The sequence below is a fragment of the Coregonus clupeaformis genome, chromosome 26 (assembly GCF_020615455.1).
Source record: "Coregonus clupeaformis isolate EN_2021a chromosome 26, ASM2061545v1, whole genome shotgun sequence".
Taxonomy (NCBI): Eukaryota; Metazoa; Chordata; class Actinopteri; order Salmoniformes; family Salmonidae; genus Coregonus; species Coregonus clupeaformis.
Genome location: NC_059217.1, coordinates 12,918,323 through 12,932,650, shown reverse-complemented (window position 1 = coordinate 12,932,650; position 14,328 = coordinate 12,918,323). Strand labels below are relative to the sequence as shown.

Here is a 14,328-nt window from a genome sequence, read left to right as displayed (position 1 = left end):
CCATGTCCTTAGTCTGCTTGTCTTCAGCAAACTGTTTGCAGGCTTTCTTGTGCATCATCTTTAGAAGAGGCTTCCTTCTGGGACGACAGCCATGCAGACCAATTTGATGCAGTGTGCGGCGTATGGTCTGAGCACTGACAGGCTGACCCCCCCACCCTTTCAACCTCTGCAGCAATGCTGGCAGCACTCATACGTCTATTTCCCAAAGACAACCTCTGGATATGACGCTGAGCACGTACACTCAACTTCTTTGGTCGACCATGGCGAGGCCTGTTCTGAGTGGAACCTGTCCTGTTAAACCGCTGTATGGTCTTGGCCACCGTGCTGCAGCTCAGTTTCAGGGTCTTGGCAATCTTCTTATAGCCCAGGCCATCTTTACGTAGAGCAACAATTAATTTTTTCAGATCCTCAGAGAGTTCTTTGCATTGATGTGCCATGTTGAACTTCCAGTGACCAGTATGAGGGAGTGTGAGAGCGATGACACCAAATTTAACACACCTGCTCCCCATTCACACCTGAGACCTTGTAACACTAACGAGTCACATGACACCGTGGAGGGAAAATGGCTAATTGGGCCCAATTTCGACATTTTCACTTAGGGGTGTACTCACTTTTGTTGCCAGCGGTTTAGACATTAATGGCTGTGTGTTGAGTTATTTTGAGGGGACAGCAAATTTACACTGTTATACAAGCTGTACACTCACTACTTTACATTGTAGCAAAGTGTAATTTCTTCAGTGTTGTCACATGAGAAGATATACTCAAATATTTACAAAAATGTGAGGGGTGTACTCACTTTTGTGAGATACTGTATATATATATATATATATACACTGCTCAAAAAAATTAAGGGAACACTAAAATAACACATCCTAGATCTGAATGAATGAAATAATCTTATTAAATACTTTTTTTCTTTACATAGTTGAATGTGCTGACAACAAAATCACAAAAAAATTATCAATGGAAATCAAATGTATCAACCCATGGAGGTCTGGATTTGGAGTCACACTCAAAATTAAAGTGGAAAACCACACTACAGGCTGATCCAACTTTGATGTAATGTCCTTAAAACAAGTCAAAATGAGGCTCAGTAGTGTGTGTGGCCTCCACGTGCCTGTATGACCTCCCTACAACGCCTGGGCATGCTCCTGATGAGGTGGCGGATGGTCTCCTGAGGGATCTCCTCCCAGACCTGGACTAAAGCATCTGCCAACTCCTGGACAGTCTGTGGTGCAACGTGGCGTTGGTGGATGGAGCGAGACATGATGTCCCAGATGTGCTCAATTGGATTCAGGTGTGGGGAACGGGCGGGCCAGTCCATAGCATCAATGCCTTCCTCTTGCAGGAACTACTGACACACTCCAGCCACATGAGGTCTAGCATTGTCTTGCATTAGGAGGAACCCAGGGCCAACCGCACCAGCATATGGTCTCACAAGGGGTCTGATGATCTCATCTCGGTACCTAATGGCAGTCAGGCTACCTCTGGCGAGCACATGGAGGGCTGTGCGGCCCCCCAAAGAAATGCCACCCCACACCATGACTGACCCACCGTCAAACCGGTCATGCTGGAGGATGTTGCAGGCAGCAGAACGTTCTCCACGGCGTCTCCAGACTCTGTCACGTCTGTCACATGTGCTCAGTGTGAACCTGCTTTCATCTGTGAAGAGCACAGGGCGCCAGTGGCGAATTTGCCAATCTTGGTGTTCTCTGGCAAATACCAAACGTTCTGCACGGTGTTGGGCTGTAAGCACAACCCCCACCTGTGGACGTCGGGCCCTCATACCACCCTCATGGAGTCTGTTTCTGACCGTTTGAGCAGACACATGCACATTTGTGGCCTGCTGGAGGTCATTTTGCAGGGCTCTGGCAGTGCTCCCCCTGCTCCTCCTTGCACAAAGGCGGAGGTAGCGGTCCTGCTGCTGGGTTGTTGCCCTCCTACGGCCTCCTCCACGTACTGGCCTGTCTCCTGGTAGCGCCTCCATGCTCTGGACACTACGCTGACAGACACAGCAAACCTTCTTGCCACAGCTGGCATTGATGTGCCATCCTGGATGAGCTGCACTACCTGAGCCACTTGTGTGGGTTGTAGACTCCGTCTCATGCTACCACCTAGAGTGAAAGCACCGCCAGCATTCAAAAGTGACCAAAACATCAGCCAGGAAGCATAGGAACTGAGAAGTGGTCTGTGGTCACCACCTGCAGAACCACTCCTTTATTGGGGGTGTCTTGCTAATTGCCTATAATTTTCTCCTGTTGTCTATTCCATTTGCACAACAGCATGTGAAATGTATTGTCAATCAGTGTTGCTTCCTAAGTGGACAGTTTGATTTCACAGAAGTGTGATTGACTTGGAGTTACATTGTGTTGTTTAAGTGTTCCCTTTATTTTTTTGAGCAGTGTATATACACAAACATACACATACATACATATACGCATATACATACATATATATACATACATATCCTTTAAAAATATATTTCCCTTTATTACTTTCCAACCCCACCATCCTAATTGGAGTAAACTAGTGAACAACAATGCTTAGGCCTCTACTTCATGCTTATACATACTATATACATTTTATGGACACAGTCAATAATTATATTTTGTTTGTTTTTACTCCTGAACTTCCACCGATCATTTTCATGATGTCCATCTGGTATGCTTCTATATGCCATATCTTTCTAACTGTGCTCTTACACAAAAGCTCACAATATATAACCTATATACTTATTATGGACACAGTATGTCTTAGTTGTTGTTATTAGTCCAATCCTTCAGCTCCATTCAACACCTCCCATCTATCTCTTAACACCATCCATATTGGATTTCTATTTGCCATATATTTTTCTACTGTACTGTGATGTTTTACAAAAGCTCTGAACCTTTCTATTCTCATTGTTTCTACAGTTTGTGAATTGAAAATAAACATTTTTGCTAAAAGTATTATTATATTATTGATCGATTGACTATGTCTTTTCAGATCACCCAGTAGTGCTATCTGCAGGGTCAGCTCCATGCAAATATTGCAATCCTTCAGCCATTCCTGGACCTTTGTCCAGAAACAAGCAACAAATGGACAGTACCAAAACAACTGATCTAATGATTCTGTCTCTTCACAGCAAAATCTGCAGAGCTGGGAAGATTGTATCCCCCACACAAATAATATTATATTGGTAGCAAGAATTTTATATAATAATATAAATTGAAAAAGTTTTGAATCCGACGTCGTTTTGCGTAACAGTTCATAAACACTATGCCATGGAATCGGTACGTCAAAAATCTCTTCCCAACTATTTTGCAATCTATATGGGACGGCTGTCAATCCTTTGGTCCTTAAATGAAACTGGTAAACTTTTTTATCTATCACAATTTTCTTTAACCAATTATGTTCTTTAATGCAGGGCTGACAGACAAGTTCCTTACTTTATCCCCCCTTCCACTTTCCTCTTCCATTTTTGCGTTAATGCTGCAATTATTTGGTTGTAATTTTGGGTAGAGCAGACATTTCCATATGTTTTTGTTAGCTGCATGTGCGACATAACTCCACCATTCCTACCGATAATATCATTTACGAAGATTATACCTTTTTTAAACATTTTCAAAAAAAATAACGGTTTTTATTAATTAGTATATTTGAGTATAACCACAATATTTGTTGCATTATTTGTTCTGTCATTTCTGGAGGATTAAATTGAAATTGCAACGAACTTTCTATGGCTTGTTTTAGAAATAGTGATATTTGGGAGGTGATTTCCTTTTCATACAGTGGGGAAAAAAAGTATTTAGTCAGCCACCAATTGTGCAAGTTCTCCCACTTAAAAAGATGAGAGAGGCCTGTAATTTTCATCATAGGTACACGTCAACTATGACAGACAAATTGAGGAAAAAAAATCCAGAAAATCACATTGTAGGATTTTTTATGAATTTATTTGCAAATTATGGTGGAAAATAAGTATTTGGTCACCTACAAACAAGCAAGATTTCTGGCTCTCACAGACCTGTAACTTCTTCTTTAAGAGGCTCCTCTGTCCTCCACTCGTTACCTGTATTAATGGCACCTGTTTGACCTCAAACAGTCACACTCCAAACTCCACTATGGCCAAGACCAAAGAGCTGTCAAAGGACACCAGAAACAAAATTGTAGACCTGCACCAGGCTGGGAAGACTGAATCTGCAATAGGTAAGCAGCTTGGTTTGAAGAAATCAACTGTGGGAGCAATTATTAGGAAATGGAAGACATACAAGACCACTGATAATCTCCCTCGATCTGGGGCTCCACGCAAGATCTCACCCCGTGGGGTCAAAATGATCACAAGAACGGTGAGCAAAAATCCCAGAACCACACGGGGGGACCTAGTGAATGACCTGCAGAGAGCTGGGACCAAAGTAACAAAGCCTATCATCAGTAACACACTACGCCGCAATGGACTCAAATCCTGCAGTGCCAGACGTGTCCCCCTGCTTAAGCCAGTACATGTCCAGGCCCGTCTGAAGTTTGCTAGAGTGCATTTGGATGATCCAGAAGAGGATTGGGAGAATGTCATATGGTCAGATGAAACCAAAATAGAACTTTTAAAAACTCAACTCGTCGTGTTTGGAGGACAAAGAATGCTGAGTTGCATCCAAAGAACACCATACCTACTGTGAATCATGGGGGTGGAAACATCATGCTTTGGGGCTTTTTTTCTGCAAAGGGACCAGGACGACTGATCCGTGTAAAGGAAAGAATGAATGGGGCCATGTATCATGAGATTTTGAGTGAAAACCTCCTTCCATCAGCAAGGGCATTGAAGATGAAACGTGGCTGGGTCTTTCAGCATGACAATGATCCCAAACACACTGCCCGGGCAACGAAGGAGTGGCTTCGTAAGAAGCATTTCAAGGTCCTGGAGTGGCCTAGCCAGTCTCCAGATCTCAACCCCATAGAAAATCTTTGGAGGGAGTTGAAAGTCCGTGTTGCCCAGCGACAGCCCCAAAACATCACTGCTCTAGAGGAGATCTGCATGGAGGAATGGGCCAAAATACCAGCAACAGTGTGTGAAAACCTTGTGAAGAATTACAGAAAACGTTTGACCTGTGTCATTGCCAACAAAGGGTATATAACAAAGTATTGAGAAACTTTTGTTATTGACCAAATACTTATTTTCCACCATAATTTGAAAATAAATTCATTAAAAATCCTACAATGTGATTTTCTGGAATTATTACAGGCCTCTCTCATCTTCTTAAGTGGGAGAACTTGCACAATTGGTGGCTGACGAAATACTTTTTTTCCCCACTGTAAATATGCACTAGCTGTTGTTTACAAATATACATAGACCGCCACCCCTTGTCTTACCAGAGGCTGCTGTTCTATCCTGCCGATACAGTGTATAACCCGCCAGCTGTATGTTATTCATGTTGTTGTTCAGCCACGACACGGTGAAACATAAGATATTACAGTTTTTAATGTCCCGTTGGTAGGATACACGTGCTTTTAGTTCGTCCACTTTATTATCCAGCGATTGTACGTTGGCCAATAGTACCAATGGCCAAGGCAGATTAGCCACTCGTCGCCGGCTCCTTATCAGGCACTCTGATCTCCCGCCGCGATATCTCAGTCTCTTTCTCCTGCGAATGACGGGGATGAGGGCCCTGTCAGATGTCTGGAGCAAATCCCTCTCGCCCGACTCATTAAAGAACAATTATTTGTCCAGTTCAAGGTGAGTAATCGCTGTTCTGATGTCCAGAAGCTATTTTCGGTCATAAGAGACAGTAGCAGCAACATTATGTACAAAATAAGTTACAAACAATGCGAAGAAACGAACAAAATACCACGGTTGGTTAAGAGCCGATAAAACGGCAGCCATCCGCTCTGGCGCCATTACAACAAAGAGCTTTTGGTGCCGTCAAAACATTATGCTACACGGAGAATCTCTTCTCACTGTCACGGATCCCTCCGGTACTGCTGCTCATTCCGTTCACCAGTTCCGGAGGTCTAAGTCACCTGCTTTCTAGGCGTCACTGACATGGATCATTACCACCAACCCCGGACTGTCTTGGCTCTTTACACACACCTGGTTCCCATTCCCCCTGATTAGTATGTGTATATATGTGCCCTCTGTTCCCCATTGTCCTTGTCGATTATTGTCCCATGTCTGTTGGTCTCGTGAGTACCGTGTATTGTGCTCTTGTTGTTTACGGGTGTCGTCCCATGTATTGTGTAGAGATTACACCTTGCTCTTTGTTTGGGTTACATCCCTTTTATATATATATATATATATATACACGTGTTTGTGTTGGGTGGAGTAATAAAACCCCTAATACGTATTCATGCACTTGTCTTCCTATCATTATACAACGTGACAGAATAATCGACCCATAAAAATGGAGACAGCGGGAAAGGCAGAGCTGGAGACCATTGTAGAGACAGTCCAGCATCACGAGGACTGTGTCTCCAGACTAGGCAGCACCATGAACAGCGTGCTGGCAACCATCCTGCGGTTGGAGGGGAATGTGCAGTCCCTCCAGTCTCCAGCACTGGTTACGGTACCAGCCCCCACACCACCACTATCTGCCTCCGTTCCATCTGAGCCGGTCCGCAGAATACCCCTGTCCTTCCCGGAGCGCTTTGACGGTGAGCCAGTGAGATGCAAGGGACTCCTTCTGCAATGTGACCTGTACCTCGCTCGCTACGCCGAGGCTGTCTCCGGGAGAGACAGGGTTGCCACAGTCATCTCGGCACTGACCGGACGGGCCCTGGACTTGGGTGCAGCGTTTTGGGAAACGGGTGGACCCGAGGTCGAGTCCTACGAGAGCTTCACCCTCCTCTTCCTCTCGGTGTTTGATCATCCTGTGGAGGGCCGAGAGGGGGGTGAGGGTCTACTCCGGCTACGCCAGGGATCTAGGACCGCCTCGGAGTTCACCCTGGAGTTCTGGACCATCGCGGCCTCCACCTGCCTTCCGCAGCGGACTGCAGGAGGAGGTACAGATGGAGTTAGCCTGCCGTGATGACAACCTGTCACTCGACCAGCTCATCAGCATGGCGATCCGGTTGGAGAACCTCCTGCGGTACGGACGAAGACCTGCACGGAATCCGGAGCCCATGGCTACACCTGCTCCGTGGCCAGAGCGTAGGAGAAGGAGGAATTTTGGCATCTGCTCCTATGGTGGAGAAAGGGGTCATTTCTCCCCGACCTGCGCTCTATCCACTAATAGGCGAGGAGGTGACAAGCCAGGGAATTCCCCTGCTCCAACCCAGGCAGAGGAGAGGCAGGAAGAGGAGACCCCCATCATCCCTCCGTTCCGTATCATCGCGCCAGTGGTATGGGACGTGGACGCCGACATACGGCAGGCCCTGCGTACGGAACCCGCACCTGCACAGTGCCTGGAGAACCGCGTCTACGTGCCCACGGGTGTGCGGGACCGACTCCTTTCCTGGGCGCACACAGCGCCTGTGTCGGGTCATCCTGGGATAGGCCGTACAATCGCCTGCCTGACTGAGAAGTACTGGTGGCCAACCTTGGCTAGGGATGTTCGGGTTTACATCTCTTCCTGCTCCATCTGTGCCCAGTCTAAGACACCCAGACACCTCCCTTATGGAAAGCTCCTTCCCCTGCCGGTTCCACAAAGACCCTGGTCTCACCTCTTGGTGGACTTTGTCACTGACTCACTGACACCCCCCCACCAGGGGAACACCACTGTTCTCGTCGTTGAGGACCGGTTTTCCAAAGCTTGTCGCCTCCTTCCTCTGCCTGGGCTCCTGTCGGCCATGCAAACCGTGGAGGCTCTTTTTACGCACGTCTTCCTGCACTACGGGATCCCGGAGGACATTGTATCAGACCGTGGTCCTCAGTTCACCTCACGCGTATGGAAAGCGTTCATGGAACGCCTGGGGGTCACGGTCAGTCTCACCTCTGGGTACCGGCCTGAAGCTAATGGGCAGGTGGAGAGTGTCAATCAGGAAGTGGGCAGGTTCCTGATGTGTTACTGTCAGGACCGGCCGGGGGAGTGGCCGGATTTCTTACCTTGGGCTGAGTACGTGCAGAATTCCCTCCGCCACTCCTCTACTAACCTCACTCCTGTCCAGTGCGTGTTGGGGTATCAGCCGGCCCTGGCACCTTGGCATCCGAGCCAGACTGAGGCCCCTGCGGTGGACGAGTGGTTTCGGCGCGTTGAGGAGATCTGAAACGCTGCGCACACTCATCTCCAGGGGCCGTGCGTCGGCCGACCGCCACCGCAGTGAGGCACCTGTTTTCTCTCCAGGTGACCGGCTCTGGCTCTCCACCCGGAACCTGCCCCTCCGCTTGCCCTGCCGGAAGCTGAGCCCGCGGTTTGTGGGGAAGTTGAAAGACCTGAGGAGGGTTAATGAGGTAATGCACCATTTGCAACTCCCGGGTGATTACCGCATTTACCCGACTTTTCATGTGTCTCTCCTCAGGCCAGTGGTGCCTGGTCCCCTCGCTGAGGCTGGACCCAGTGACGCCCCGCCTCCTCCTCTGGACATCGAGGGAGGTCCGGCGTACTCGATCCGTGAAGTCCTGGATTCGAGGTGGGGCGTCTCCAGTACCTCATTACCTCATCGACTGGGATGGGTATGGCCATTAGACATCGTGGACGCTTTGCTGACCAGGGATTTTCACAGTCAGCGCCCTGACCAACCCGCACCGCGTCCGTGTGGTCGTCCCCCGAGGCCGGTGCCGTCCCGCTGCACCGCGTCGGGGGGGGTACTGTCACGGATCCCCCCGGTACTGCTGCTCATTCCGTTCACCAGTTTCGGAGGTCTACATCACCGGCTTTCTAGGCGTCACTGACATGGATCATTACCACCAACCCCGGACTGTCTTGGCTCTTTACACACACCTGGTTCCCATTCCCCCTGATTAGTATGTGTATATATGTGCCCTCTGTTCCCCATTGTCCTTGTCGATTATTGTCCCATGTCCGTTGGTCTCGTGAGTACCGTGTATTGTGCTCTTGTTGTTCACGGGTCTCGTCCCGTGTATTGTGTAGAGGTTACACCTCGCTCTTTGTTTGGGTTACATCCCTTTCATATATATATACACGTGTTTGTGTTGGGTGGAGTAATAAAACCCCTAATACGTATTCCTGCGCCTGTCTTCCTGTCATTATACAACGTGACACTCACATGTTCCTGGAATCCCAATCAAAGGGGAATGGAACGCATAGAGCATAGAGAGGCTTTCACTAATTAAACCTCCTTGGTCTGCTTCAGAGCTCCTCCACAGCCCTGATGCTCCATCATCACGCTTGGGTTGAGCAGGCATTTCATTTGTCACACGGAGAGAGAGACATTTCCATTTTCCCAGCGTTTTCCGCCAAGGCTAGATAACACTGCTAGGTGTGAATTACCCCCTCCCACTCTCCCATGAATTAGTGCTTCAAATTATGCATAACACCACAGACACAGAGCTGCTGGCTGTTGTGCTCTGATTGGCTGACAAGGTGAGGGGTGCTGGGCATTAACTAATCAAAAGGGGACCATCGCGCTCTCCCAGAAGCTTGGCTGGTGTGTAAAACCTGTGAATTACGACAAATAAAAGGTGTAATGGGTTCGCACTCAAAAAGATGTCTCATAAAACTTACTTCATTCTTAGATTGTTTCATATTTTTCACTGCATCAAGGATAGCGTACACAGACGTTTCGGCTTTGCAGCCTTCAGTGTGTAGGATCAAATATTTTTATTTCAAAACTATTCTGAGGTAGTGTACCCCAAGTTCCCCTATGCACTCACTGCTAATTGCGGAGCGGTAATGTGCTTAACCATGCCGCTGCTAAAAACTCTGGGTTAAAAATTGGTGCAGTTCGCACATATTTAGGAGTTGAGAAATAAATAAAGTAGGAATGGAAAGCTGGGATCGCCCTCTTTTTAACAAAGGCCATTACAACTGCTGTTTTCGCGATTGCAAGAATTGTTGTGCATTGACTGCTTGTCAGAATGCATGTTTCCCTCCCTATGGCACTCGTAACTTCAATGCACCAAGAGAGGAATATTTTTCTCACATAGAACACACAACAAGCCGACTAGGTAAATAGATAAACTATTCTACTATGGGGTAGTCAGATATTTATATTAATTACTCGTTTTGTTTGCAGAGGAAAACCAAATGTGGGCTGTTCTAGCATCTACAAAGTGCTCCTCAGCAGAAAATATTTTTCATGTTCCATTTCATTTTTTGTGGCGGCAATTATTTTTCCGTGGCTCAGTGCCACAGCAAAATGAGTGCAGTGGAAACACTGTGCTATCATACCTGACTTCAAACACTTCGTTGTGGATGTAGTTTTCGAAGGTTTTGCGGTACTCAGACTCTTCAGCCTCCTTCTTGAGCTGGGTGTCTGTTTTGGGGCAGGCACAGCAGTGGCTCCCTGGCCCAGACTCATCTGTCTGGTTCCACTTTTGCTCCTCGTCAGTGTCTAGATGGGTGGGCGCCCGCGACGGCAGCTTCATTCCTGCACACAGACAGAGAGAGATGGTTACAATCACAACTGTCACGTTCCAACTGAATCCCAACCCAAAATAGTGGACCCTGAAACCCCTTTCTCAATGGTCAACAGATCATCAGACACAAAACCATGAGATCATTTGATATGATTGATTTACCTTTTTTTAACTATAATATGAAGTAAACATCTGAATAATGACAATCCTCTGTGTCTCACCTTTTTGACAGTAGTCAAACTTGTAGAGGTCGCTGTCCTCGGGCTGCTGCTGACAGAACACCAGGTAGTGAGTGATGTTGCCATTGGGGTCCGTGGGGGGCTTCCACTTCAGGATGATCTGAGAGGACGAGTTGGATGAGGAGATGGGGTCCAGCGGCACTGACGGCTCTAAAACATAACAACACACAACAAGGTTAAAGTAGGGTTTGTCATCATACTGGCGGGTTGGGACGTATTGGTGGATCGCATCTAGTTTCCCGAGTCTTTGGTTACGTAAAAATACAAATTACTTGAGTTAAAGCTAGCTAGCTAGATATATTGTTTTGTGTATTTGTTGGGTCACAACAAGATTTGATATGTAGTAGATTAGAATGTTGTAAGGACGGAAGACTGTTTTGACTCACTGGTGGCATTGGTGCGGACGTAGATGATCTCACTCTTGGCCCCGAGGACCTGGTGTTCATCTGAGGCGGAGAGCTGGGTCTTGACCATGATGGCGTACTGGGTATAGGGCTTTATAGTATGGATGAGGTAGCCAGGCTCCCCCTCCGTGGCCCGGGGTGGAGGGTCTACGTCAGCTATCACCCAGCTGTTAGAGCCACACGCATCCTGGCCATCAAACTCTGTCACATTCTTATAAGGCCTGGAGAAGGAAGGGGACAGAGAGAGACACACAGTAGAGATATACCGTAAGCCAAGTCAAACTCTGTCACATTCTTATAGGGTCTGGAGCTTTCTAAAGTGTTCTTAAATAATGACATGGTATGTTTGTCTTTTAATACTGCTTACCGGCATGTCCATCACACAGTACTTCTACCTCTTTCTGAATGTATTTGTGTTTCTTCTTAATTTATATGTATTCATGTTTTTCTACCTGCAGTACCTTGCCATAGAATAACGTCCGCTCCAGGGGTGTACATGTCCATCAAGCTGCCTCACCCTATAGAAACAGATGATCGGCTCCTTCCCTATGGGCCATTCTGGCTCAGACAAGGGTACTAACTTACTTGCAGCACAGTACACCTCTAGGTATTTATGTATTCATGTATTGTTTCCTACTTACGCCTCTTTGTAGAGGACCATGAAGCCTAGTAGGTCTCTGAAGTCCGGCGGCCAGAACGGTTCCCACTTGATGAGGATCTTGTCTGACTGCGTGCGCACTGTGGTGAACTTCAGGACCTGGTTCTCACCTGGAGACCAACAACAGAGACAGACATCAGCCAAATGAGAGGATTGATCAGGGCGAATCAGGGAGGTGAGAGAATAGCAATATTGTAGAAGAAGTAAAGAAAACTGTAAATACAGATCTGACCTACTGACCGCTTTTATCCAAAGCAACTTACAGTCATGCGTGCATACATTTTAGTATCAAACCCACAATCCTGGCGTTGCAAGCGCCATGCTCTACCAACTGAGCCATAAAGGGCCACTAAATACGTAATAGTAAATGTTAACCATAAGTAACCTTTGAGTAATAGCGTCTACTACATGACCATATGATTATATTTTTTGTCTAAAGTGTTGTCTGGTCTTACAGGAGGCCTGGTCTCCATTGGTCCTGCCGGCGATTTCATTCTTGATGTCTCTCCCCTTGGTGCCCGTCACCTCCTCCATCTTGCGGATCTCAGACATGCACAGCTTGGAGTTGTGAAGGAAGAACATGCGCCCCTGGAGGATGGTCAGGTTATGTTTGTTCCAGTCCCACAGCTGACGCAGGTTCTGGTTGTCAAGCGCGTAGAACGAGTAGTTCCTGAGAAGGTACATGTTGAGAAAAAGAACAAACTAGTCAGTCTGTAAGACCTAAGGCACATCTGATATGGCAGTAGAAGCAAAAAAAAGAAAAATAATCTGCACACTGGTCTATGCTCCCAAGTACTATGTTAATTTGGACAATGTTTCAACCCAAAATCTGATATGGAACCTTTTCCCTATATAGTGCACTTCTACCCGAGACCTACCCATCTTGGGTCAAGGTCTCCCCTCGGATGATGTGTAACTTGCGGAGGAAGGAGAGAGAGACGAGGGCATAGGCTCTCTTGATGGTCAGGTAGCCTGTTATCTCCTCCAGCTGACCCAGGTTAGCCTCCAGCTCTGCTGCTATGTTGTCTGATGGAAAGAGGAGAAACAGACAGTCAGTTCACATTGGTAGTGGATGAGGTGAGTTTCAATTACTTTCAATGTAAAGCATTTTGAGCACCTGGAAAAATCACTAAGAGAGTCTTTTAAGTGACTAAATAATATACTAGGTAGGTGAGGGTCGTTGAAAGGACCCTGAATTTGATAAGGGGTGGATAGATGATGGGGTATTGAAGGGGTAGGTGTATACTGTACTTACTCCCTCCACGGATCTTGATGATCAGGCTGCCGTTGAGCACAGTGCATCCTCTCAGAGCCTGGGCTGCTGTCACAGAGTCCACTGTCTTCAGCCCCGTACACATCTTAGGACACAGCCCTGCACACGGGGTACAGTTCAACCTGCAGAGAGAAAGACACACACACAAACACTAGTTGTGGCCCACTGTCACACACTCATAACACATGGTGTCACCTCACAACAAGCTAGCTGATAAGGAAATGTCATTTCATCCTAGCAAAGGAATGAAATAACGGTAGTCGGTGTGATCAAAATCAGTGTTGTCAAGTTTGAGACATTCCTCAAAAGATGCCAAAACCCCTTGAGGAACTGATTGTTGTTACAGCCCCACGCCATTACCCAAGAGGTGAACAATGTCCCCAGACAAGGAACACTTTCTCCTATCACCTCTATATCACTGTATACCAGTGGTCACCAACCGGTCGATCGCGGTCGATTACATTCCTAGTCGATCACCAACATTTCTGTAAAAAACCCAATGATAAAGCCTTGCGTTCCAATTTTTTAAATTAGTTTTGTGCTGTTGGCGGTAGGTGCACTTGATTCAGCAGCCCTAGCACCGGGAAGGCAAAGTGTTTCATGTGTCTGAAGTTAGAACTCCGCCTACCCGGCAGGCCCAGAGAGCAAATCAAGTGCACCTATAGGCCTACCGTTGGCCAATCAAATAGCTCAGATGACTCTGTTTGCAAAGTTGATACTGTGAGATTTAAACACTTTTAAAACCATTACTAGAGACAGACTCAATGAACACAACAAAGAGCTGCTGTTTTTATAAGTAAGTTATTCAGCACTGTCAACACTTTGTTTAACACTTTTGTAAGCCATAAAATGCGCATTCTCCCTACTTCCACTCATGCTACAACCAGCACTGCAGCTGCAATGAATGAGTATAGCAGTGTTCCGATAAGCTTGCGTTGTTCTTATTAGCAGCTTGTGTCTTTTTTTTATATAGAGGAATAATTCACTTTCTCTGGTAATACACACAGACTAAAAACATGAATTGGAGCATGAGGCTGAAATAATGCAATGCTACTTGAGTTTTGCCATCAGCTGGAAGACTGTGTCCACTTTTCTAAGCGGAGGGAGGGAGAGCGGAGGGACGGTGAGTCGGGTGAAGCCTTGTTCACAATACCCATAAGGTTCACATTTCAATGGGGACGTCTACAACGGAGTGGAAACGCAACGCCCCCTTCCGGTTAAAGGCTCCATTGCGAGACGGACGCCGTATACTTTGACATTTTTCTAACTTTGTGTCGTCTTCAGTCCAGCTAGAGTCTGTTGAAGAACAG

The 14,328-nt window shown here is 46.9% G+C and overlaps 1 protein-coding gene across 1 annotated transcript in view; it reads right to left on the bottom strand.

Annotated features, from left to right (window-relative positions):
- Positions 1–14,328, bottom strand: part of LOC121540392 (insulin receptor-like) — a 208,826-nt gene that overhangs the window by 13,042 nt on the left and 181,456 nt on the right. Inside the window, exons 4-10 of the mRNA XM_041849235.2 lie at positions 13,001–13,140; positions 12,624–12,771; positions 12,201–12,415; positions 11,729–11,855; positions 11,070–11,308; positions 10,666–10,833; positions 10,257–10,455 (exon numbers count right to left, since the gene is read on the bottom strand). Coding sequence (XP_041705169.1) covers positions 10,257–10,455; positions 10,666–10,833; positions 11,070–11,308; positions 11,729–11,855; positions 12,201–12,415; positions 12,624–12,771; positions 13,001–13,140 — 1,236 coding nt within the window. The remainder of the gene's footprint in view (positions 1–10,256; positions 10,456–10,665; positions 10,834–11,069; positions 11,309–11,728; positions 11,856–12,200; positions 12,416–12,623; positions 12,772–13,000; positions 13,141–14,328) is intronic.